The sequence below is a fragment of the Coregonus lavaretus genome, assembly GCF_964263955.1.
Source record: "Coregonus lavaretus genome assembly, contig: HAP1_SCAFFOLD_1381, whole genome shotgun sequence".
Lineage (NCBI taxonomy): Eukaryota > Metazoa > Chordata > Actinopteri > Salmoniformes > Salmonidae > Coregonus > Coregonus lavaretus.
Genome location: NW_028166296.1, coordinates 75,728 through 100,712, shown reverse-complemented (window position 1 = coordinate 100,712; position 24,985 = coordinate 75,728). Strand labels below are relative to the sequence as shown.

The window sequence follows — 24,985 nt, the reverse complement described above, 5'->3', positions numbered from 1 at the left end:
TCAGCCGTGCGTAATTGGCAAACGCCAACCACTGTGAAGGAGGTGCAGCAGTTTTTGGGGTTTGCGAATTATTACCGGAGGTTTATCCGGGGTTTTGGACAGGTGGCAGCTCCCATAACGTCTATTTTGAAGGGAGGTCCGGTGCGTCTGCAGTGGTCAGCCGAGGCGGACAGGGCGTTTGGGAGGCTGAAGGACCTGTTTACCTCGGCTCCGGTGCTGGCGCATCCGGATCCCTCTTTGCCATTTCAGGTAGAGGTGGACGTGTGAGAGGCCGGTATAGGAGCCGTGCTATCGCAACGGTCCGGGGCGCCACCTAAACTCCGCCCCTGTGCTTTTTATTCCAAGAAGCTCAGTCCGGCGGAGCGAAACTATGACGTGGGGGACAGGGAGCTGTTAGCCGTGGTACAGGCCCTAAAGGTGTGGAGGCACTGGCTTGAGGGGGCTCAACACCCTTTCCTCATTTTGACGGACCACCGTAACTTGGAGTACATCCGGGCAGCGAGGAGGCTGAACCCTCGCCAGGCGAGGTGGAATATGTTTTTGACCCGGTTCACGTTTAAGATAACGTACATCCCTGGGTCACAGAACGGTAAGGCAGACGCGCTGTCTCGGCGGTATGACACGGAGGAGAGGTCCGTGGAGCCCACTCTCATACTGCCGGAGTCGTGTCTGGTGGCACCGGTAGTGTGGGAGGTCGATGCTGAACTCGAGCGGGCGTTACGCACCGACCCTAGTCCACCTCAATGCCCGGAGGGTCGGAAGTACGTTCCGCTCGAGGTTCGGGATCGATTGATCTATTGGGCTCACACGTCACCCTCCTCTGGACACCCTGGTATCGGCCGGACAGTGCACTGTCTTAGTGCCAAGTACTGGTGGCCCACGTTGGCGAGGGATGTGAGGGTTTATGTTTCCTCCTGCTCGGTGTGCGCCCAGTGTAAGGCGCCTAGACATCTGCCTAGGGGTAAGTTACTACCCCTGCCCGTTCCACAACGACCTTGGTCTCACCTCTCGGTGGATTTCCTCACTGACCTTCCTCCTTCACAGGGGAATACCACTATACTGGTCGTTGTGGACCGGTTTTCTAAGGCCTGTCGTTTGCTCCCTATGCCGGGCCTTCCTACTGCCCTGCAAACCGCCGAAGCACTATTCACCCATGTGTTCCGGCACTACGGGGTACCCGAGGATATTGTGTCTGATCGAGGTCCCCAATTTACCTCCAGAGTCTGGAGAGTTGACAATATTTGGGAGATTATTTCCTTTTCAAATAACTGAAAGTGAGAGGTTGTAATCTGAATAAAGGGAAAAAGGCCTTTCTTGAACATTGGGTGAGACAATCTTACTAATTTGCTTGAGAACCAGTTCGGATTTAAGTATAACTTTTGTATGACTGAAGTTTTTAGTGATAGGTCTAATGCTTTAATATTTAATAATTTCTGTCCTCCGAATTCATTTTCATTATATAAATATGCCCTTTTAATTTTGTCTGGCTTGCCGTTCCAAATAAAATTGAATATTTTTTTCTCATATAATTTAAAAAACTGTTCGCTAGGCGTAGGCAAGACCATAAGCAAATAGGTAAACTGGGATAATACTAAAGAGTTAATCAGGGTGATTTTTCCACAAATTGACAGGTATTTTCCTTTCCATGGTAGTAAGATCTTATCTATTTTTGCTAACTTTCTATTAAAATGTATTGAAGTGAGATCATTTATTTCCTTTGGGATATGAATTCCGAGTATATCCACATCAACATCAGACCATTTTATTGGTAAACTACATGGTAATGTAAAATTTTTATTTTTTAGTGATCCAATACGTAATATAGTACATTTGTCATAATTTGGTTGTAATCCAGAGAGGTTAGAAAATGTATCTAAATCCTCTATGAGGCTGTGGAGGGATTCTAGTTGTGGATTTAAAAGAAAACATGAATCATCAGCGTACAATGACACCTTTGTTTTTAAGCCCTGTATTTCTAATCCTCTGATATTATTATTGGATCTGATTTTAATAGCTAACATCTCGATGGCCACAATAAATAGATATGCCGATAGTGGACAACCTTGTTTCACTCCTCTTGACAGTTTAAAACTTTCTGAGAAATAGCCATTATTTACTATTTTACACCTAGGGTTACTATACGTGATTTTGACCCATTTTATAAGAGATTCTCCAAAATTGAAATGCTCCAGGCATTTATATATAAACCCCAGTCGAACTTTATCAAATGCCTTTTCGAAGTCTGCTATGAATAGCAGGCCTGGTTTCCCATATTTTCCATAGTATTCTATTGTTTCCAATACTTGCCTTATATTATCTCCAATGTATCTTCCATGTAAAAAGCCTGTCTGATTAGAATGAATAATATCCGACAATACCTTTTTAATTCTATGCGCTATACATTTTGGTAGGATTTTTGCATCACAACACTGAAGTGTAAGGGGACTCCAATTTTGTAAATGGACTGGATCTTTATATTTTCCACTTGTATCCTGTTTCAGTAATAATGTGATCAGACCTTCTTCTTGAGTTTCAGATAATCTACCATTTACATAGGAGTGGTTAAAACATGCTAATAACGGTCCTCTTAGTATATCAAAAAAGGTTTTCCCGGACATAAAGTCTTTAATTGCATCCAGAAGTTCCTCCTGCTAACCACTGCTATTCTTTGGTGGTGAAAATAGTGGCAGTATAATTAAAATGTTCAGATATATCAGTGTCCTGAAACCTGCCATATCTATTCATTAATGAATGTATCATTATTAGAAATGACTAATTATCAAAGTATTGCTTGTAGATAAAAAAAAATGCATATTACAAATATTTGAGTACTGACCAGACCAGTTTAAAAAGCAGTATCAGTATATCAATAACAGGTTTCTAAACACTACTAAATCAATCCTGATGATGACATGATTAAGAAAAATAATGACTGAATCATGAATAATAATGAATGAGAAAGTTACAGAGGCTACAACAAAACATGCTAACCTCTCACCATTACCAATAACAGAGGGGGTATTATCCTTGTGCCTCTGTAACTTTCTCATTAATCATCATTCATGATTCATTCATGATTATTCATAATCACGGTAGCATCCACATGAATGTAGAAGTGTTCAGAAACATATTCTATTCTTACTGACAATACAAGTGAAGTGACTCAAAAAATGACAGGACATTATTCACCATTCAGTTTCTATTGGGAAAAACATAATCTATAACAAAACCAAGACAAACTGCAAATGTATTCAACAAGTTTGTAGAATCACGAGCTTGATGTAATCACTGCAGGTAAGGAATATGGGACCAAATACTAAACTTATGACTACTTTAATACAATATAAGTGAATATGTCCAAATTATTAAGACTTTTTCAAATGGGAGAACTAGTTACGTAAACTGCTTCATTTCATTTTTAAACAGTAACACAGATATGTATGAAAATACTCTCAAAGAAAAGGTGACATTCTGTATTGTCACCTAATATGAAACATTCTATCTCAAATCCAAATTGCTGGAGCATAGCACCAAATGTAAAACTGTAAGCTTCACTGTCTAAACACATATGGTGTGGACTATGTGTGCCTGGTAAACACATGTGGATCTGGTGAACAGTTATCACTTGTTGACCAACTACAGGAATACTGACCTCAGAGTCTCCAGTTTACAGTGGGGATTCCCCAGTCCAGCAGAGTGCAGCTTCACTCCTGAATCCTTCAGGTCGTTGTTACTCAGATCCAGCTCTCTCAGGTGTGAGGGGTTTGACTTCAGAGCTGAGACCAGAGAAGCACATCCTTCCTCTGTGACTAGACAGCGTGACAGCCTGCAAAAGTACAATCATATTAAAATCACACTGCTATTCTTTGGTTTGAAAATATATTCTTTCAAAAATTTCAGATACATCAGAGTCCTGAAACCTGCCATATCTATTCATATATGTATATAATGTATATATACACTACCAGTCAAAAGTTTGAACACACCTACACATTCAAGGGTTTTTCTTTATTTTTACTATTTTTTACATTGTAGAATAATAGTGAAGACATCAAAACTATGAAATAACACATATGGAATCATGTAGTAACCAAAAAAGTGTTAAATTAATCCAAATATATTTTATATTTGAGATTCTTCAAACAGCCACCCTTTGCCTTGATGACAGCATTGCACACTCTTGGCATTCTCTCAACCAGCTTCATGAGGTAGTCACCTGGAATGCATTTCAATTAACAGGTGTGCCTTCTTAAAAGTTAATTTGTTGAATTTATTTCCTTCTTAATGTGTTTGAGCTGTGATAAGGTAGGGGGGTATACAGAAGATAGCCCTATTTGGTAAAAGACCAAGTCCATATTATGGCAAGAACAGCTCAAATAAGCAAAGAGAAATGACAGTCCATCATTACTTTAAGACATGACGGCCAGTCAATACGGAACATTTCAACAACTTTGAAAGTTTCTTCAAGTGCAGTCGCAAAAAACATCAAGCGCTATGATGAAACTGGCTCTCATGAGGACCGCCACAGGAATGGAAGACCCAAAGTTACCTCTGCTGCAGAGGATACGTTCATCAGAGTTACCAGCCTCAGAAATTGCAGCCCAAATAAATTCTTCACAGAGTTCAAGTCACAGCTCAACATCAACTGTTCAGAGGTGACTGTGTGAATCAGGCTTTCATGGTTGAATTGCTGCAAAGAAACCACTACTAAAGGACACCAATAAGAAGAAGAGACCTGCTTGGGCCAAGAATCACGAGCAATGGACATTACACAGGTGGACATTTGTCCTTTGGCCTGGAGTCCAAATTTGAGATTCCGTGTCTTTGTGAGAAGCAGTGTGGGTGAACGGATGATCTCGGCATGTGTAGTTCCCACCGTAAAGCATGGAGGAGGAGGTGTTATGGTGTGGGGGTGCTTTGCTAGTGACACTGTCTGTGATTTATTTAGAATTCAAGGCACACTTAACCAGCATGGCTACCACAGCATTCTGCAGCGATAAGCCATCCCATCTAATTTGGGCTTAGTGGGACTATCATTTGTTTTTCAACAGGACAATGACCCAACACACTTCCAGACTGTGTAAGGAGAGGGATTGAGTGCTGCATCAGATGACCTGGCCTCCATAATCACCCGACCTCAACCCAATTGAGATGGTTTGGGATGAGTCGGACGGCAGAGTGAAGGAAAAGCAACCAACAAGTGCTCAGCATATGTGGGAACTGCATTCCAGGTGAAGCTGGTTGAGAGAATGCCAAGAGTGTGCAAAGCTGTCATCAAGACAAAGGGTGGCTATTTGAAGAATTTCAAATATAAAATATATTTTCATTTGTTTAACGCTTTTTTGGATACTACATTATTCCATATTTGTTATTCCATAGTTTTGATGTCTTCACTGTTATTCTACAATGGAAAAAATAAAGACAAACGCTTGAATGAGTAGGTGTGTCCAAACTTTTGACTGGTACTGTATGTACATGAATTAATGTATCATTATTAACAGTAGATAACATGTTTCTAAACACTACTAAATTAATCCTTGTGTGTGTGAAGAGTGTGTGTTCATTGAGTGATACAGGAATACTGACCTCAGAGTCTCCAGTTTACAGTGGGGATTCCCCAGTCCAGCAGAGAGCAGCTTCACTCCCGAATCCTTCAGGTCATTGTTACTCAGATCCAGCTCTCTCAGGTGTGAGGGGTTTGACTCCAGAGCTGAGACCAGAGAAGCACATCCTTCCTCTGTGAATAGGCAGCCTGACAGCCTGTAAAGAGTCAAATCATATTAAAACCACACTGCTATTCTTTGGTGTTGAGTCATTTTCTTTCTGTGAGTAGATAACATGTTTCTAAACACTACTGAATGAATCCTAATGATGCCACGATTGAGAAAGATCATGAATGAATCATGAATAATAATGAGTGAGAAAGTTACAGAGGCTACAACAAAACATGCTAACCTCTCACCATTAACATCAAATAAAAGGTGACATTCTATAATGAAACATTCAATCTGAAATCCAAAATGCTGGAGCATAGCACCAAATTTAAAACTGTAAGCTTCACTGTCCAAACACATATGGTGTGGACTATGTGTGTCTGGTAAACACATGTGGATCTGGTGAACAGTTATCACTTGTTGACCAACTACAGGAATACTGACCTCAGAGTCTCCAGTTTACAGTGGGGATTCCCAAGGACAGCAGAGAGCAGCTTCACTCCTGTATCCTTCATGACATTGTTACTCAGATCCAGCTCTCTCAGGTGTGAGGGGTTTGACTTCAGAGCTGAGACCAGAGAAGCACAGCCTTTCTCTGTGAGTCCACAGAATGACAGCCTGCAAAGAGATCATCATGATTTCACAAACACACTGTTAATTTAACACCAGTAGTGTAGAAGGACAATGGCAGATGCATTTGGTTTATTCTCTTAAACAACATATAGATTAATCTTCCGTCTCCTAGAATTGTATGGTCATATTGTTATACTAATGTGAACATCAATGCATTGATTCAGTAAGTTTTTCAATATAATATAATATATTATATACATATTATAATATATATTTTTCACTAAACTGAATATTTCTTCCTGATAATTAGTACTTAAATGTCATTTTATGTACTCACAGAGCAGCTCTGGAGGCTTTGACCACTGGCAGCAGCCTCAGAAGACCTGCCTCTGATCTGGAGTATTTCTTCAGGTCAAACACATCCAGCTCCTTTTCTGAAGTCAGCAACACAAAGACCAGAGCTGACCACTGTGCAGGTGACAGTTCTTCTTCTGAGAGACTTCCTGATCTCAGGTATCTTTGGATCTCCTCCACTAGAGAATGGTCATTCAGTTCATTCAGACAGTGGAACAGATTGATGCACCTCTCTGGAGAGGGATTCTCCCTGATCTTCTCCTTGATGTACTTGACTGTTTCTTCATGGCTCTGTGAGCTGCTTCTTGTCTTTGTCAGTAGACCTCGTAAGTGCTTCTGATTGGACTCCAGTGAGAGGCCCAGAAGGAAGCGGAGGAACAGGTCCAGGTTTCCTGTCTCACTTTGTAAGGCTTTATCCACAGCACTCTTGTAGACAGTAACTTCAGTAACTTGCGGTTCGGCCATTAGATTCTCATTGTTGTTGAAGAATGAGAGGAACACAAATACAGCAGCCAGAAACTCCTGAATGCTCAGATGCACGAAGCAGTACATCTTGTCCTGGTACAGCCCACATTCCTCTTTAAAGATCTGTGTGCACAATCCTGAGTACACTGAGGCTTCATTGACATCAATGCCAGCCTCTTTCAGGTCTTCTTCATCGAAAATCAGATTGCCATTCACAAGCTGTTGAAAAGCCAATTTTCCCAGTGACAGAATGATCTCTTTATTCCAGTGTGGACCTGTCTCTTCTTTCCCAAGATACTTTTCATTCTTCTGTTTGGTATGAAACTCCACAAGGTGTGTGTACATCTCAGTCAGAGTCTTGGGCATCTCTTCTCTCTGGTCTGTACTCAACATGTGTTCAAGGACTATTGCAGAAATCCAACAGAAGACTGGAATATGGCACATGATGTGGAGGCTCCTTGATGTCTTTATGTGTGAGATGATTCTGCTGGCCAGGTCCTCATCACTGAATCTCTTCCTGAAGTACTCCTCCTTCTGTGGGTCATTGAACCCTCGTACCTCTGTCACCTGGTCAACACACACTGAAGGGATCTTATTCGCTGCTGCAGGTCGGGTAGTTATCCAGAGGAGAGCAGAGGGAAGCAGATTTCCTTTGATGAGATTTGTCAGCAGAACATCCACTGAGGTTGACTCTGTGATGTCACAACAGATCTTGTTCTTCTGGAAGTCTAAGGGCAGTCGGCACTCATCCAGACCATCAAAGATGAACAGAACATTGTACTTGTCATAGTTGGAGATTCTTGATTCTTTGGTTTCCTTTGAGAAGTGATTGAGAAGTTCAATGAAAGTGTGTTTTTCCTTTTTCATCAAATTCAGCTCCCGAAAAGGGAATGAAAATACAAATTGGACATCCTTATTTGCTTTTCCTTCAGCCCAGTCCAGAATGAACTTCTGCACAGAGACTGTTTTTCCAATGCCAGCGACTCCCTTTGTCAGCACAGTTCTGATAAGTTTGTCTTGTCCAGTTAAGGGTCTGAAGATGTCGTTACATTTGACTGCAGTCTCTGGTCTTGCTTGTTTCCTGGTTGTTGTCTCAATCTGTCTCAGCTCATGTTCATTATTGACCTCTCCTGTTCCACCCTCTGTGATGTAGAGCTCTGTGTAGATGTTATTGAGAAGTGTTGGGTTTCCTTGTTTAGCGATCCCCTCAAATACACATTGAAACTTCTTCTTTAGATTAGATTTGAGTTCACGTTGGCAAATCACAGCAAGCTCATCTGAATCTAGAAATAACACAGAGGATATTAGTATTACGTATGTTTTAATGCCTACAGTATTCTAGGACTGTTAAAACATTTTAAATTATAATACTTTATTCTCTTAACTGACTGTATAAATGATTTCATAATGCATTACAGACTGGTGTGACTGATTATAGGATTATTGGTTCTCTCTCTCTATCTCTAAATTAATCACCACAAGGTCGAGGTGATTAATTTGCTGCTGTCAAGGTCGAGGTAAGGAGTAGACCAAGGCGCAGCGTGATGAACAAACATGACTTTAATTAGTTAAAGCACGAAACAAAACAAAACACGACTTGTGACGTCCACGGTATCAATGACCGAACACGGAACAAAAACCCACAACCACAAAGGGAAAACATACCGTTTTAAATATGGCTCCCAATCAGAGACATCCAGCCAACAGCTGACACTCGTTGCCTATGATTGGGAGTCACTCAGGCAAACATAGAATACAACAAACTAGAATGAACACCAACATAGAAATACACACATAGAAATGAACACACCCTGGCTCAACATAATGAGTCCCAGAGCCAGGGTGTGACACCTGCTGCTACTTGATGAGGTCACTAGGTGTTGTGTTAAGGCTGCTACAATATCATTGAATTACACAGCTACTTTAGCTGTACTTTAGCTACAGCTTTTAAATGTTTGTTCTAAAACAGCATTCAACATGAGGCAGACAGCTCTTACTTTTCTCCAGTGTGTCAGCAAGCTCCTTCTGGTTCATTTTCCTCAGGACGTGCAGTGTGATCTTCAGAGCCCCCTCTCTGGCACTGCTCTCCTGCTTCTCATCTTCAGCATCCACCACTTCCTTATCCTGCTTCTGACTCTCAAAGCCTTCTGGGAGTTCTGGAATAAGAATCCTCTTGAACATCTTCAGCTCCTTCTTCACAAATGTTATAATATTCTCTTCAAGCAACTGAAATAAATAAAGTAAATAAGTTAAGCAAGAGAAGAAATGATTTCTCATTAACACATTAATGAATGATTGACGGATCAACTTTACTTGAGGTAAACAAAAACAATGTACATAACAGGACCACATACACTGAATATGGAGGCCAGGTCTGTTTGATGACTCTGGGAAGACTGACCACTGAGAATCTCTGACTCTGATCTCTCCTGTTGGTTTCTGTGGACAAAACATGAGATTACATTTCCTTATCCAGGGAGTGCACACACACACACACACACACACACACACACACACACACACACACACACACACACACACACACACACACACACACACACACACACACACACACAGGGAGGGAATGTTGTGTTTGTTTAAAATTGTTTCAGGACTATGAAAATGGAAAAAAAGTATTAGCCTATGGATTATGAAAACAACAAAAATAAATGGGAAAATGATGGGAGAGGAGAAATGACTAGAGACATTGTTGTTTAACTCACTGACCATGACCCATGAGTTCTTCTTACCTTTGTTCAGTAGAAAAGTTTCCCTCTCTGAAGTATATAGGAGGTTCCATAGACTTGTCACTCTTCATTGACACACAGCTGGGTACAGGGGAGGCTGGTCTCTCCTGCTTGATTGGACTTCAACACAACAGAGACAAACATTACGTCTCTCATCTACTCTGAGATCAGATGGGGAAACAATAGTTTCATTCCAAAACGCTATATATCCATTTTCAGAAATGTTCGTAATGTAGATTTTATTGTTTAAAGAAATTATGAAATGATGGGTTCCCGAGTGGCGGGCACAATTGGCCCAGTGTCGTCCGGGATTGGCCGGTGTAGGCCGTCATTGTAAATAAGAATTTGTTCTTAACTGACTTGCCTAGTTAAATAAAGGTTAAATAAAAATTAATAAATGAAAGAGATAGGTGTTTTTTCACTTTCCAATCATGGCATGCGATTGTTCAATGACAGACATGTATTTGTTTAAAATCTATCACTTGATGGTTTCATTTCAGAGAGACAAATAATCATGTTTTGTGCAAAATGTTATATATCTGCCTCACTCTCAGAGAAATATGAAGTACTAATAGATTTTACAAAGTAATAATATATATCTGCCTCACTCTCAGAGAAATAATTAGTACTACTAGGTTTTACACAGTAATAATATATATATCTGCCTCACTCTCAGAGAAATAAGTAGTACTGCTAGGTTTTACACAGTCAAATGTGGCCGACCGGCTCGATTCAATCTTATGTAGCAACATTTGAAATTGTGTTTTTTTACATTGGATAAAAGTAGAGACTCAGCTAGAAAAAGGTATATCATACACTACAGTTGAGGAACAATGGGAAAGTAATTCTGCTTTGAAAGATGCTATTTTATGTCAATCAAATTGCTCCTTGTAGCCTATAACTGATGCTTCGTGGTCTTATGCTGCTTTCTATTGGAAAAATTTAGCAATTAAAAGTTATTAATTCACGTACAGACATTGGTGAGGCAGCTGAGAAATAAAGTGAATTTTTCTAGTTAATTCCTTAGATCAGTCTCAAACCTGCCCCACCTATCCCACGCCAATTGCTAGACTTTCACATAGAGGTTACTAGGGACCCAGTTCAAACCACATTTGAAAAATAAATCTAATGTTTCTTGTTTATCAAGTGTTCTGTCTTGCAATTATACATATAATAAAATAACAATAAAAAGCAAAATGCGTAGACAGGTTTTGATTAACAAAATAATACAAATGCTATTTAGTGCTATAATTGTATTTACTAACATAATATTATTACTAAAATAGTTTCTAAAAATGTTCTACCTTACCCTACCCTAGAATTATGATTAGGGGTTAGGGTTAAGGCTAAAATAGGTTATAAGTACGGTAAGAGTTTCTGTATAGCACTTTGTGACATCTGCTGGTGTAAAAAGGGCTTTATAAATACATTTGATTGATTGTTAGGGTTTATGAGGCAAAAAACAGTATGGGTTTATAGCTCTCTTGCTCCACCCTGTGGCCGTCTGTGGGTACTACATAACTAATTCACGACATCTGCTAGGCTCATAATCTGAGGTAGCAACTGCTTCAGATCTACAAATCAGTGCGCTAGACCACCCGATTAGACAACAATCACCCCGTTATACCCATTTGGTTTGCAACTCAGTGAACCTGCGCACCATTCGCTCAATTCGATGCCTACAAACGAAGATTTCGATGCATATCAAATTACCCAGCAGCCATATAGATACAACAAGTCATCAAAAAAATGGTCTTCTGGCTGTTCTAATTGGCCACATCTTGAAAAATAGGACAGGGACATGCGTTTTATTTAGATTGTACACTTTTTTCTTAAAACAAATATGGTTAACTATAACCAGAAAATGTTTAATGTTTGATGGCAATGCGCCAGCCATCGCCTCACAACGTGTACTCAGGTATGCGCGAGCACACCAAGTAGCCGTAACCTTGTTAATAATAAGTTACCTGAGGTAAACCTACAGGGTTAACGCTCACCAAGTAGCCGTAACCTTGTTAATATCAGTTACCTGAGGTAAACCTACAGGGTTAACGCAGGCAGGTCTCATTGATAACAATAGTGAAGCTGGCATTGTGACGCAGAACAATGGGCTGGGAATAGAACGTTCTTAAGGCGAGTCGGTGTCACGGAGCTCAATAGAACTAATAGGAGCTGGTAGGGTGAAAAATGACCTAACATAAGGCCTGCTGTTTCGAGATTACTTCATAACCAGGGACAGAAGGTAATATTATGAAACTGGGCTCCATGGCGGATGCAATTAACAACTTTATCAGAAAAAAACGTTGTAAAAAATTTCGCTTGATGCGCAACGAAAATAATATTCAAAACTTTGGTCCTTGGACACAGAGGGGTTAAACACGAAAGTTACCGTCCATCTAGTGAAGAGAGGAGAACCGGACAGAGGGAGCGTAGGTACCCAGCATCCGTCAACGAGAGAGGGAGAAGCCCTCCACGGTATTTAACAGGTGGAAGAAACAACCAGGGAGCTCCATCGGTTCACAAGAAATGCAGGCAGCCGGTGATGATGTAGTGGTAGCTAGGATAACTAGGATGCTGCTGGTAGAGTAGCTAGCTTAGCTAGCTGTACCGACTAGCTTGGCTAGCTAGCAGGTCGTTCGCCTGTCCCTCGTCTCGAGGATGATGACGAATCCGGTGAACCACACAATTAAACAAGAATAGCGAGTGAAAAGGATCTGGCTACACTCATACTGTCACTGACCATTATGCAAAAAAGCTCATTGAACAATAAACTTCGGCGTCTCAACACTGTAACGAACTCCGTCGTTGTTCCCCAACATCACCTCAGCCCACTCAGCGCGTAACTGGACAATATGCTTGGCGCCAAACCGTACGTGGACGCGGACAGTTCTGTACGGGGACGCGGACAGTTCCAGAACGCGGACACGAGCAGAGCAACACAATAAACTAAACCAAGTCTTTACACTGGCTTACATTAGTAATATTCATTTATTTATTTTTATATGTATAACAAATATTCTATGTTTTTTTATAACAATATTTTGAGATTTGGGCCCATATCCACAAAGTGTCTCAGAGTAGAAAATTGGTCGTATAAGTGCTGAGAATAAAGACATTTTACACTTATGGGTATAAATTAAAGCTATGCATGAAGCCTCTAGTCCCACCTAGTCGGCAGATATTTAGAACACCTCATGAGCTGTCCTAACCAGTTAAGAGGTACCAGCAGGTGTCTTTATAATACTATAGAATAATGCAGCAAGTCAGTTGGGCATGGCTATAAATAATAATAATAATAATATGCCATTTAGCAATAAATTGGGCAATTGAAGGCATCTAGGGCGAAATATGTGTTAGATGAAAGTGAACATTGTATGCAACGTTGTAGGCATCATTATTGGCAAGGGAATTGATGCCTACGATGCCAAAGCTATTTAGAGTTGTTAAACGGGTGTGAAGAGTATGTTGGTATAATGGTAATATTGTCAAAATTCCGCTTCTAACAACCATCAGAATTGGTTAAAGAAATATGCATTCCATTATATTAGTCAATAATGAAGAGTAGGCAAAGTGGTCGTGTTGTGAAAATTCTATCAAATGTCTTCCATTGCAACGAGTCCAGTCAGGGTGCTGCAGAACCCCTGCAGTACCTCCGCTGACCCCGGATTGAGAACTCCTGATTTAGCAGATACTCTAATCCAGAGTGATTTACAGTAAGTGCATTCATCTTAAGATAGCTATTTATTTTGTAAATAAAATGAATACATTCTTCATAAAATTGTCATCTCACCTCTTAGCTTTGGTGTCATGTTCCCCAGAGAGACTCATTTTAGAGGCAGGGCCCCACTCCTCTCTCTCCCCAGAAAGACTCATTTTAGAGGCAGGGCCCCCCTCCTCTCTCTCCCCAGAGAGACTCATTTTAGAGGCAGGGCCCCCCTCCTCTCTCTCCCCAGAGAGACTCATTTTAGAGACAGGGCCCCCCTCCTCTCTCTCCCCAGAGAGACTCATTTTAGACCACTGACCCCTAAACAGAGATGCAGCATGTTGGTTGTGGTTACCAAAGTAACTAAACAGAGATGCAGCATGTTGGTTGTGGTTACCACAGTAACTAAACAGAGATGCAGCATGTTGGTTGTGGTTACCACAGTAACAACTCATTCTAGAATGTCCATTGTTCTCTTTTACTTTACTTTCTTTTTACTTTTCTCTTTTTTACATTTGAAATTTGAAAATGAATTTTCCCACACAGCTGGAAATGTATTCAATGTTTAAAAAGGCTTCTAAAGTTTATAATTTCCACTTCAAAATGTCAGACTTATTTTGCTATAATGAAAAATGAATCAACCCCTACAAAAAATGTCCATTAATTATAATCCACATAATAATTCACATTTCCTGTTGCTGCAGGATTATTTTCCTGCTGAGAGAAACTGGGTCAAATTAAGATATGGCATCTGTAAGTGCATTCATCTTACGATAGCTAGGTGAGACAACCACATATCACAGTCATATATACAGGATATAAACATTTTATTCTAGCTAAACAATGGAAATGTAGTGTTTTGAAAACAACAACAAAAAAATGCATACACATTTAAAATCTATGAATTAAAAATCTGAGAAAAGTAATATTAGTAATAAATTATATTTTAAAAAAACACAAATGTGATTTTTTTGGGGAAATAGCATTTTGGAAATAAACATGATAAATTCTTCATAAATTGTCATCTCACCTCTTAGCTTTGGTGTCATGTTCCCCAGAGAGACTCATTTTAGAGGCAGGGCCCCCCTCCTCTCTCTCCCCAGAGAGACTCATTTTAGAGGCAGGGCCCCCCTCCTCTCTCTCCCCAGAGAGACTCATTTTAGACCACTGACCCCTAAACAGAGATGCAGCATGTTGGTTGTGGTGAACACAGTGACAACTAATTCTAGAATGTCCATTGTTCTCTTTTACTCATGATCTCTTAGAAATAAAACATTTACTAACAGACACATCCAAACAGTCGGGTGATTTAATTTAATCAAATCAAATCAAATCAAATCAAATTTTATTGGTCACATGCGCCGAATACAACAGGTGCAGACATTACAGTGAAATGCTTACTTACAGCCCTTAACCAACAGTGCATTTATTTTAAACAAAAAAAGTAAGAATAAAAACAACAACAAAAAAAGTGTTGAGAAAAAAAGAGCAGAAGTAAAATAAAGTGACAGTAGGGAGGCTATATATACAGTAAAATAAAGTGACAGTAGGGAGGCTATATATACAGGGGGGTACCGTTGCAGAGTCAATGTGCGGGGGCACCGGCTAGTTGAGGTAGCTGAGGTAATATGTACATGTGGGTAGAGTTAAAGTGACTATGCATAAATACTTAACAGAGTAGCAGCAGCGCAAAAAGGATGGGGTGGGGGGGCAGTGCAAATACTCCGGGTAGCCATGATTAGCTGTTCACATGAACATTGTTACGTTCCTCAACAAGAAAGAAAACATTGTCTCTCAAACAGAAGAAGGAACTAACAAAGAGTCACTAACAACAACCAAAACGAAACAGGTGGTTTTAGGAGGGGTTCTGAAAGACACTCATGGGGGTGTCAAATAGTGATGGGAATCAGAGGCTTTCTGAACGCTTTGGGGCTTTCAACAAATTTTGAAGAAAACGCAATGGATAGATTTGAGGACTAATAAACAACATTTAGTTAGTTATGTTTTCAAAAACGATGCATCTGTGGTATTATTTAGGATACTAAATACAGAAGATTATCATAGGTTACACTAAATAAAACACATTATTTAAACAACAATGGGAAATCCCAATTCCCGTCCCTACCTGCTGAGCTCCCATTCAGGGGCTACAAACTGGAAGACATCAAACTAAATGTATAAATAAGGTGTCCAGTAGAGGTCAGTGTTTGAAAGAGACTTTACATCTAAAAAAAAAAGCACTGGCACCAGGGAGAAATCAGTGAGATCTCTCGCATTTTGTGAGGCCGGTTGGACGTATTGCCAAATTCTCTAAAACGACATTGGAGGCAGCTTATGGTAGAGAAATTAACATTCAATTATCTGGCAACAGCTCTGGTGGACATTCCTGCTGTCAGGATGCCAATGGCACGCTCCCTCAAAACCTAAGACATCTGTGGCATTGTGTTGTGTGAGAAAACTGCACATTTTCGAGTGGCCTTTTATTGTCCCCAGCACAAGGTGTACCTGTGTAATGATCATGCTGTTTAATCAGCTTCTTGATATTCCACCCCTGTCTGGTGGATGGGTAATCTTGGCAACTGATAAATGCTCACTAACAGGGATGTTAACAAATTTGTTCACAAAATTGGAGAGAAATAAGCTTTTTGTGCGAATGGAACATTTCTGGGATCTTTTATTTCAGCTCATGAAACATGAGACCAACACTTTACATGTTGCGTTTATATTTTTGTTCAGTATAGATAAAAACACAAAGCTTCCAGCAGAGGTCAGTGCTCTTCTGACAGCTGTCAGATGGTAGTGTGATGTCCGAAGCTTCGACCGTCATCATCACGTAGTATTGTTACTTTGATACAAGCATTGATACGTTGTGTCCAATCAGTAGTGCTTTGAAAACTGCAACGGCGCATCAGACCTCCGGTTTTAATCGTCCAATCCCTAGTGTCCACTGAATGTTGACTAGCAACAAGAAAGTGGTACCTAAAAGACTCCCACCATGAGTGCCCATTGAAGTGGCTCCAGACGAGGACATCTGAAATAAAAACCCTCCTACTTACAATATGGAGTAAAAAAACAAGTGGAGCAAACCAAACCAAACCAGACCAAACCAGACCAAACCAGACCAAACCAAACCAGACCAAACCAGACCAAACCAGACCAAACCAGACCAAACCAAACCAGACCACACCAGACCACACCAAACCAGACCAAACCAAACCACACCAGACCAAACCAGACCAAACCAAACCACACCAAACCAGACCAAACCAGACCAAACCAGACCAAACCATACCAGACCAAACCAGACCAAACCAAACCAAACCAAACCAAACCAAACCAAACCAGACCAAACCAGACCAAACCAGGCCTAACCAGACAACAACATACCAGACCAAACCAGACCAAACCAGACCAAACCAAACCAAACCAAACCAAACCAGACCAAACCAGACCAAACCAGACCACACCAAACCAGACCAAACCAGACCAAACCAAACCAACCAAACCAGACCAGACCAAACCAGAACAAACCAGACCAAACCAGACCAAACCAGACCAAACCAGACCAAACCAAACCAAACCAGAACAAAACAAACCAAACCAGACCAAACCAAACCAACCAAACCAGACCAGACCAAACCAGACCAAACCAGACCAAACCAGACCAAACCAGACTAAACCAGACCAAACCAAACCAAACCAAACCAGACCAAACCAGAACAAACCAAACCAGACCAAACCAAACCCTGGGAGATACAAGACAGAAAGACTTTGTTCATCAACTTAAAGAAGCAGAGCTACAAAGAGGTGCCAGTCTTCTAACATCTCTAAGGCCAACCAGAACACTGGGCCAGCTGCTCTTCAATATCACATAACAGATGGAACCCTTCTGACTAAAGAGATGACAAGCAGAACACTGGACCAGCTGCTCTTCAATATCACATAACAGATGGAACCCTTCTGACTAAAGAGATGACAAGCAGAACACTGGGCCAACTGCTCTTCAATATCACATAACAGATGGAACCCTTCTGACTAAAGAGATGACAAGCAGAACACTGGGCCAGCTGCTCTTCAATATCACATAACAGATGGAACCCTTCTGACTAAAGAGATGACAAGCAGAACACTGGGCCAGCTGCTCTTCAATATCACATAACAGATGGAACCCTTCTGACTAAAGAGATGACAAGCAGAACACTGGGCCAGCTGCTCTTCAATATCACATAACAGATGGAACCCTTCTGACTAAAGAGATGACAAGCCAGAACACTGGGCCAGCTGCTCTTCAATATCACATAACAGATGGAACCCTTCTGACTAAAGAGATGACAAGCAGAACACTGGGCCAGCTGCTCTTCAATATCACATAACAGATGGAACCCTTCTGACTAAAGAGATGACAAGCAGAACACTGGGCCAGCTGCTCTTCAATATCACATAACAGATGGAACCCTTCTGACTAAAGAGATGACAAGCAGAACACTGGGCCAGCTGCTCTTCAATATCACATAACAGATGGAACCCTTCTGACTAAAGAGATGACAAGCAGAACACTGGGCCAGCTGCTCTTCAATATCACATAACAGATGGAACCCTTCTGACTAAAGAGATGACAAGCAGAACACTGGGCCAGCTGCTCTTCAATATCACATAACAGATGGAACCCTTCTGACTAAAGAGATGACAAGCCAGCACAGGCATAAGCTTACTGTCTATTGAGGTGGCGCCAAGAGGTGCGGCCAACATGCTAACGTCCAACCTCAAAATATAAATGGAAATACCAAAGCCTGTAACAACATGTAGTCGTGACTGATATTTTTCACCTCATCTCCCTGTTTGTTTAGGTAGTTATAAACAGTGCAGCAACACAAGGCCACATTCCTCTCAGCCCTTCCACTCTCTCACGCTAATGTGTATTCATTAAAAGTAGACTATTTCTTTCAATCTGTTCTTTTCTAAACGTATCTGAGAATGTAGAGAGAAGGGCTAAAACAGGCATGATTGATCTGAGGGGAAATCATTGATACATTCAGAAAGTATTTTTGCAACAAGTAGGAGATTTATATTATGTAAAGTAGGCTAGGTTATAATATATAACAGAGGTTTGATAGTGATATGCAGATGGAGGTCTATACCTCAGCTATAGCCTACATATCCTAGATGACCAGCCTAAACCTGTTTAGATCAGTTCCCATAACGTTATAGACCTAACAGTAGCAGGACAGAGCTTGTAGCCTAGGCATGGTATTTTACACACCATTTCAAACGGAGACCATCAGGTTTGTCTAGATGACCAGCCTAAACCTGTTCAGATCAGTTCCCATAACGTTATAACAGTAACAGTAGCAGGAGCCTAGTCCTGATACAGATGGAGGTCTATACCTCAGCTATAGCCTACATATCCTAGATGACCAGCCTAAACCTGTTCATATCAGTTCACATAGGCTATCAGTAGCAGGATTGATCACCTACAAATCGGTTTTAAGTCCAAATAACAGGGCATGTAGCCTAGGCCAAATATTTTCACAACATTTCCTAAAGAGACCACCTGGGCCCGGTTTCCCAAAAGCACCTGAAGGCTAAGTTAATCGGTAGAACCTTTGTAGGAGTATTGTTAAATCTCCAAGCTGTTTCCCAAAACCATTGTTTCTTTATTTTTTACTATTTTCTACATTGTAGAATAATAGTGAAGACATCAAAACTATGAAATAACACATATGGAATCATGTAGTAACCAAAAAAGTGTTAAACAAATCAAAATATATGTTATATTTGAGTTTCTTTAAATAGCCACACTTTGCCTTGATGACAGCTTTGCACACTATTGGCATTCTCTCAACCAGCTTCACCTGGAATGCTTTTCCAACAGTCTTGAAGGAGTTCCCACATATGCTGAGCACTTGTTGGCTGCTTTGCCTTCACTCTGCGGTCCGACTCATCCCAAACCTTCTCAATTCGGTTGAGGTCAGGGAATTGTTGAGGCCAGGTCATCTGATGCAGCACTCCATCACTCTCCTTCTTGGTAAAATAGCCCTTACACAGCCTGGAGGTGTGTTGGGTAATTGTCCTGCTGAAAAACCAATGATAGTCCCACTAAGCCCAAACCAGATGGGATGGCGTATCGCTGCAGAATGCAGTGGTAGCCATGCTGATTAAGTGTGCCTTGAATTCTAAATAAATCAGACAGTATCACCAGCAAAGCACCACCACACCATAACACCTCCTCCTCCATGCTTTACGGTGGGAAATACACATGCAGAGACCCACACCGCGTCTCACAAAGACACAGCGGTTGGAACCATAAATCTCAAATTTGGACTCCAGACCAAAGGACAAATTTGCACCGTTCTAAAGTCCATTGCTCGCGTTTCTTGGCCCAAGCAAGTCTCTTCTTATTATTGGTGTCCTTTAGTGGTGGTTTCTTTGCAGCAATTCGACCATGAAGGCCTGATTCGCACAGTCTCCTCTGAACAGTTGATGTTGAGATGTGTCTGTTACTTGAACTCTGTGAAGCATTTATTTGGGCTGCAATTTCTGAGGCTGGTAACTCTAATGAACGTATCCTCTGCAGCAGAGGTAACTCTGAGTCTTCCATTCCTGTTGTGGTCCTAATGAGAGCCAGTTTCATCATAGCGCTTGATGGTTTTTGCGACTGCACTTGAAGAAACTCTCAAAGTTCTTGAAATGTTCCATATTGACTGACCTTTATGACTTAAAATAATGATGGACTGTCATTTCTTTTTGCTTGTTTGAGCTGTTCTTGCTGTAATATGGACTTGGTCTTTTACCAAATAGGGCTATCTTCTGTATACCCCCCTACCTTGTCACAACACAACTGATTGGCTCAAACGCATTAAGAAGGAAAGAAATTCCACAAATTAACTTTTAAGAAGGCACACCTGTTAATTGAAATGCAATCCAGGTGACTACCTCATGAAGCTGGTTGAGAGAATGCCAAGAGTGTGCAAAGCTGTCATCAAGGCAAAGGGTGGCTATTTGAAGAATCTCAAATATAAAATAGATTTTGATTTGTTTAACACTTTTTTGGTTACTACATGATTCCATATGTGTTATTTTATAGTTTTAATGTCTTCACTAATATTCTACAACGTAAAAATTAGTAAAAATAAAGAAAAACCCTTGAATGAGTAGGTGTGTCCAAACGATGTCGGGAAGATTATGATATCAATAGTGTAGAAACAGCGGGCAGGGCGGTAAACCCAGGTCACTGGCGAAAAAAGGCAAACACCCTACGCATCGCAGAAATGGGAATTGTAACCTGACTCACGCTGTCCCCTACAAAAGTCCTGTGCTTCGAGTACTCAGACCCCTCACATGTCCGGGCCATAAATTCTGACGGCCTCACAGACACCATACTACTTCTGACACCAATGTAGCAAACAGCGGGGCAGGGAAGCGAACCCAGGTTGCATGTGTAAAAGGCAAACATCCTACGCATTGCGCCATTGGTGCCAATTGGGTTACTTGGTTGGAATTGTGACGTGGCTCATTTAGCGAGGATCACTACAATATAGTAGAATTATGATAAAATTACATTTATCATATCAAATGTTAAATGTAGAACTATAATATATACACATATTGAATTTGACTTGCCCATGTTCAGTTAGCGCCATTTTGTATGATTAAACTGACACGTAACTGTGTCAGTAGAAGTCGACTGTTAGGTCTGAGTGTTTTACTTCCATTCACTGTACTAAAATTACACCATACATTTAATTTCTCTACACACTTTATAATAATCCCTGGAAAGATTCTTACCTTGTAGCCTGAATTCACAAACAGAACATGTCAAGTCATTGAGATATTTTCAGTTCTGCTGAAAGAGCACCTTCCTGATGACTAGCACTCTGTGTATTCTTATGGGTGAAGTCTGATCTGGAATGTGAAGCTAACTGAAATCTAGATAAGCTTTGAAAAAACAGTATATCTAGCTGGCATCATAGTCCACCCCTCAGGCTAAGTTCAGGTTACAGCATGAGGCAGACATCAACAGCCGAGTTGTAGGCTACAACCTGGGTCATATTCATTAGTTTACACCGCAGCCAACAGTTTTAAAATGTTGCATAAACAGTTTACTCCAAACGCTGTACAACGTGACCTAAACGGTTTCTGTTGCCAAACGTTTTGCTACGGTGGGCACTAATGAACACACAGCCTTTCCACAATATTTATTTGTCTCTCTTTCACACAACATGCCTTCCTGAGTGAAAAGAGCTAACAGTAGATTAGAAAGATAAAATGTTAGTTGCTTGTTGTGTTTTAAGCCTGTTTTGAGAAGACAAGTCTATAGACCTATGATACAGTACACTCTTAGAAAAAAGAGTTCCAAAAGGGTCCTCTGGCTGTCCCCACAGGAGAACGCTTTTGGGTTCCAGGTAAAACCCTTCTGGCTTCCATGTAGAACCCTCTGTGGAAAGGATTCTTCATAGAACAAAAAAGGGTTCTACCTAGTACCAAAAAGGGTTCTACTAAGGGTTCTCCTATGGGGACAGCCAAAGAACCCTTTTAGATTCTAGATAGTGTAGGAGCGATCACCCTGGGGCACACAGATGGAAACAGAACGAATTCACCCCACGCATCTAATTTATATCGAAAACATTTTAAGCAGTGTAGGCCTATTATAACACTGTCCACAAAACATATCATCAACTATATTAATACACATAACAATATCATCAACTATATGAATACACATAACAATATCATCAACTATATTGATACACATAACAATATCATCAACTATATTAATACACATAACAATATCATCAACTACATTAATTCACATAACAATATCATCAACTGCATTAATACACATAACAATATCATCAACTATATGAATACACATAACAATATCATCAACTATATAAATACACATAACAATATCATCAACTATTGTCAATGGCTGAGGTAAATGTGGTGTGGGAGTCAGGCGCAGGACACCGAAGCTTAGTCCAACAAAGTTTACTAGTGCAACACAAGGCACAATACAAATCAACGGCCTCAACATCAAACAGAGGCGAGCGATTACGCAAACTGTGCGTAAACTACAAAAACAACAAACAGAGAAAACACGCAGCAGTAACGGACAGGCGAATAACAACACACAAACTAACCAACACAAAACAGGCAACTTATAGGACACATAATCAGACACAAATGGACACAAGTGCAATAGACAGACAAAAGCAATCAAACCCTGAAACATCTAATGGTGGCAGCTAGTACTCCGGGGACGGCGAACGCCGAAGCCTGCCCGAGCAAGGAGGAGGAGCAGCCACGGCAGAATCCGTGACAGTACCCCCCCCTTGACGCACGGCTCCAGCCGTGCACCTACCCCGGCCTCGGGGACGACCAGGAGGACGCGGAGCCGGGCGCGTGGGATGACCACGGTGGAACTCAGTCAGGAGAGATGGATCTAGAATATCCCTCCTAGGCACCCAGCACCGTTCCTCTGGACCGTACCCCTCCCACTCCACGAGATACTGGAGACCCCCCATCCGACGTCTCGAGTCCAAGATGGTCCTGACCGTGTACGCCGGAGCTTCCTCGATGTCCAGAGGGGGCAGAGGGGTCTCTCCTATCTCACCTTCCTGGAGTGGACCAGCTACCACCGGCCTGAGAAGAGACACATGGAACGTGGGGTTAATATTCTTATAATCAATAGGCAGTTGTAACCTGTAACACACCTCATTCAATCTCCTCAGGAATTTAAAGGGCCCCACAAACCGCCGACCCAGCTTCCGGCAGGGCAGGCGGAGGGGCAGGTTTCGAGTCGAGAGCCAGACTCGATCTCCCGGTGCGTACACCGGACCCTCACTGCGGTGGCGATCGGCGCTCGCCTTCTGTCGACGGATGGCCCGCTGCAGATGGACATGAGCAGCGTTCCACGTCTCCTCCGAGCGCCGAATCCATTCGTCCACCGCAGGGGCCTCGATCTGGCTCTCGTGCCATGGTGCCAGAACCGGCTGATACCCCAACACACACTGGAAAGGGGTTAGATTAGTGGAGGAGTGGCGGAGAGAGTTCTGTGCCATCTCTGCCCATGGGATATACCTTGACCACTCCTCCGGCCGACCCTGGCAATAGGACCTCAGAAACCTACCCACATCCTGGTTGACTCGTTCTACCTGCCCATTGCTCTCTGGGTGGTAACCCGAGGTAAGGCTCACCGAGACCCCCAAGCGTTCCATGAACGCCCCCCAGACTCTGGAGGTGAACTGGGGACCTCGGTCAGACACTATATCCTCGGCCACCCCATAGTGCCGGAAAACGTGGGTAAATAGGGCCTCAGCGGTCTGTAGGGCAGTAGGGAGACCCGGCATTGGGAGGAGACGACAGGCCTTAGAAAACCGATCCACAACGACCAAAATAGTGGTATTCCTCTGGGAGGGGGGAAGGTCTGTCACAAAATCCACCGAGAGGTGGGACCATGGTCGTTGTGGAACGGGCAGGGGATCTAACTTTCCCCTGGGCAGATGTCTAGGCGCCTTACACTGGGCGCACACCGAGCAGGAGGAGACATAAACCCTCACATCCCTAGCTAACGTTGGCCACCACTATTTCACGCTAAGGCAGTGCACTGTCCGGCCAATACCTGGATGTCTAGAGGAGGGTGATGTATGAGCCCAATAAATAAGGCGGTCACGAACCTCGAGCGGAACGTACGTCCGCCCCACCGGACACTCTGGGGGAGTAGGGTCGGTACGCAGTGCCCGCTCGATCTCCGCATCGACCTCCCACACCACCGGAGCCACCAGACAAGACTCCGGCAGTATGGGAGTAGGCTCAATGGACCTCTCCTCTGTGTCATACCGCCGGGACAGGGCGTCTGCCTTACTGTTCTGGGACCCTGGGATGTATGTGATCTTAAAAACAAACCGGGTCAGGAACATGTTCCACCTAGCCTGACGAGGGTTCAATCTCCTAGCTGCCCAGATGTACTCCAGGTTACGGTGGTCAGTCAGAATGAGGAAAGGGTGTTGAGCCCCCTCAAGCCAATGCCTCCACACCTTTAGGGCCTGGACTACAGCTAACAGCTCCCTGTCCCCTACGTAATAATTGCGCTCCGCCGGGCTGAGCTTCTTAGAATAGAACGCACAGGGGCGGAGTTTAGGTGGCGTGCCAGACAGTTGCGACAGGACTGCTCCAATACCGGCCTCGGACGCGTCTACCTCAACTTGGAATGGTAAAGCGGGGTCAGGATGCGCCAGCACCGGAGCTGAAGTGAACAGGTTCTTAAGTTTACAAAATGCCCTGTTCGCCTCAGCTGACCACTGCAAACGCACCGGACCCCCCTTTAGCAGGGACGTAATGGGAGCTGCCACCTGTCCAAAGCCCCGGATAAACCTCCGGTAGTAATTAGCCAAACCCAAAAACTGCTGCACCTCTTTTACAGTGGTTGG

General features: G+C 42.2%; 1 protein-coding gene and 1 long non-coding RNA gene across 2 annotated transcripts in view; one reads left to right on the top strand and one right to left on the bottom strand.

Annotated features, from left to right (window-relative positions):
- The window catches only part of LOC311114899, a 112,133-nt gene that overhangs the window by 18,755 nt on the left and 68,393 nt on the right, over positions 1 to 24,985 (top strand). The gene's annotated exons all lie outside the window — the stretch shown is intronic.
- Positions 6,143 to 14,777, bottom strand: LOC311114898 (NLR family CARD domain-containing protein 3-like; the record flags this gene model as incomplete). Its single annotated transcript, XM_084190120.1, has 7 exons — positions 14,587 to 14,777; positions 13,644 to 13,877; positions 9,857 to 9,973; positions 9,461 to 9,545; positions 9,104 to 9,332; positions 6,625 to 8,389; positions 6,143 to 6,332 (listed from the first exon to the last, which is right to left on the bottom strand). Exons 1-7 carry the CDS (start codon positions 14,712 to 14,714, stop codon positions 6,143 to 6,145), a joined length of 2,748 nt encoding a protein of 915 aa, XP_084046246.1. The 5' UTR covers positions 14,715 to 14,777.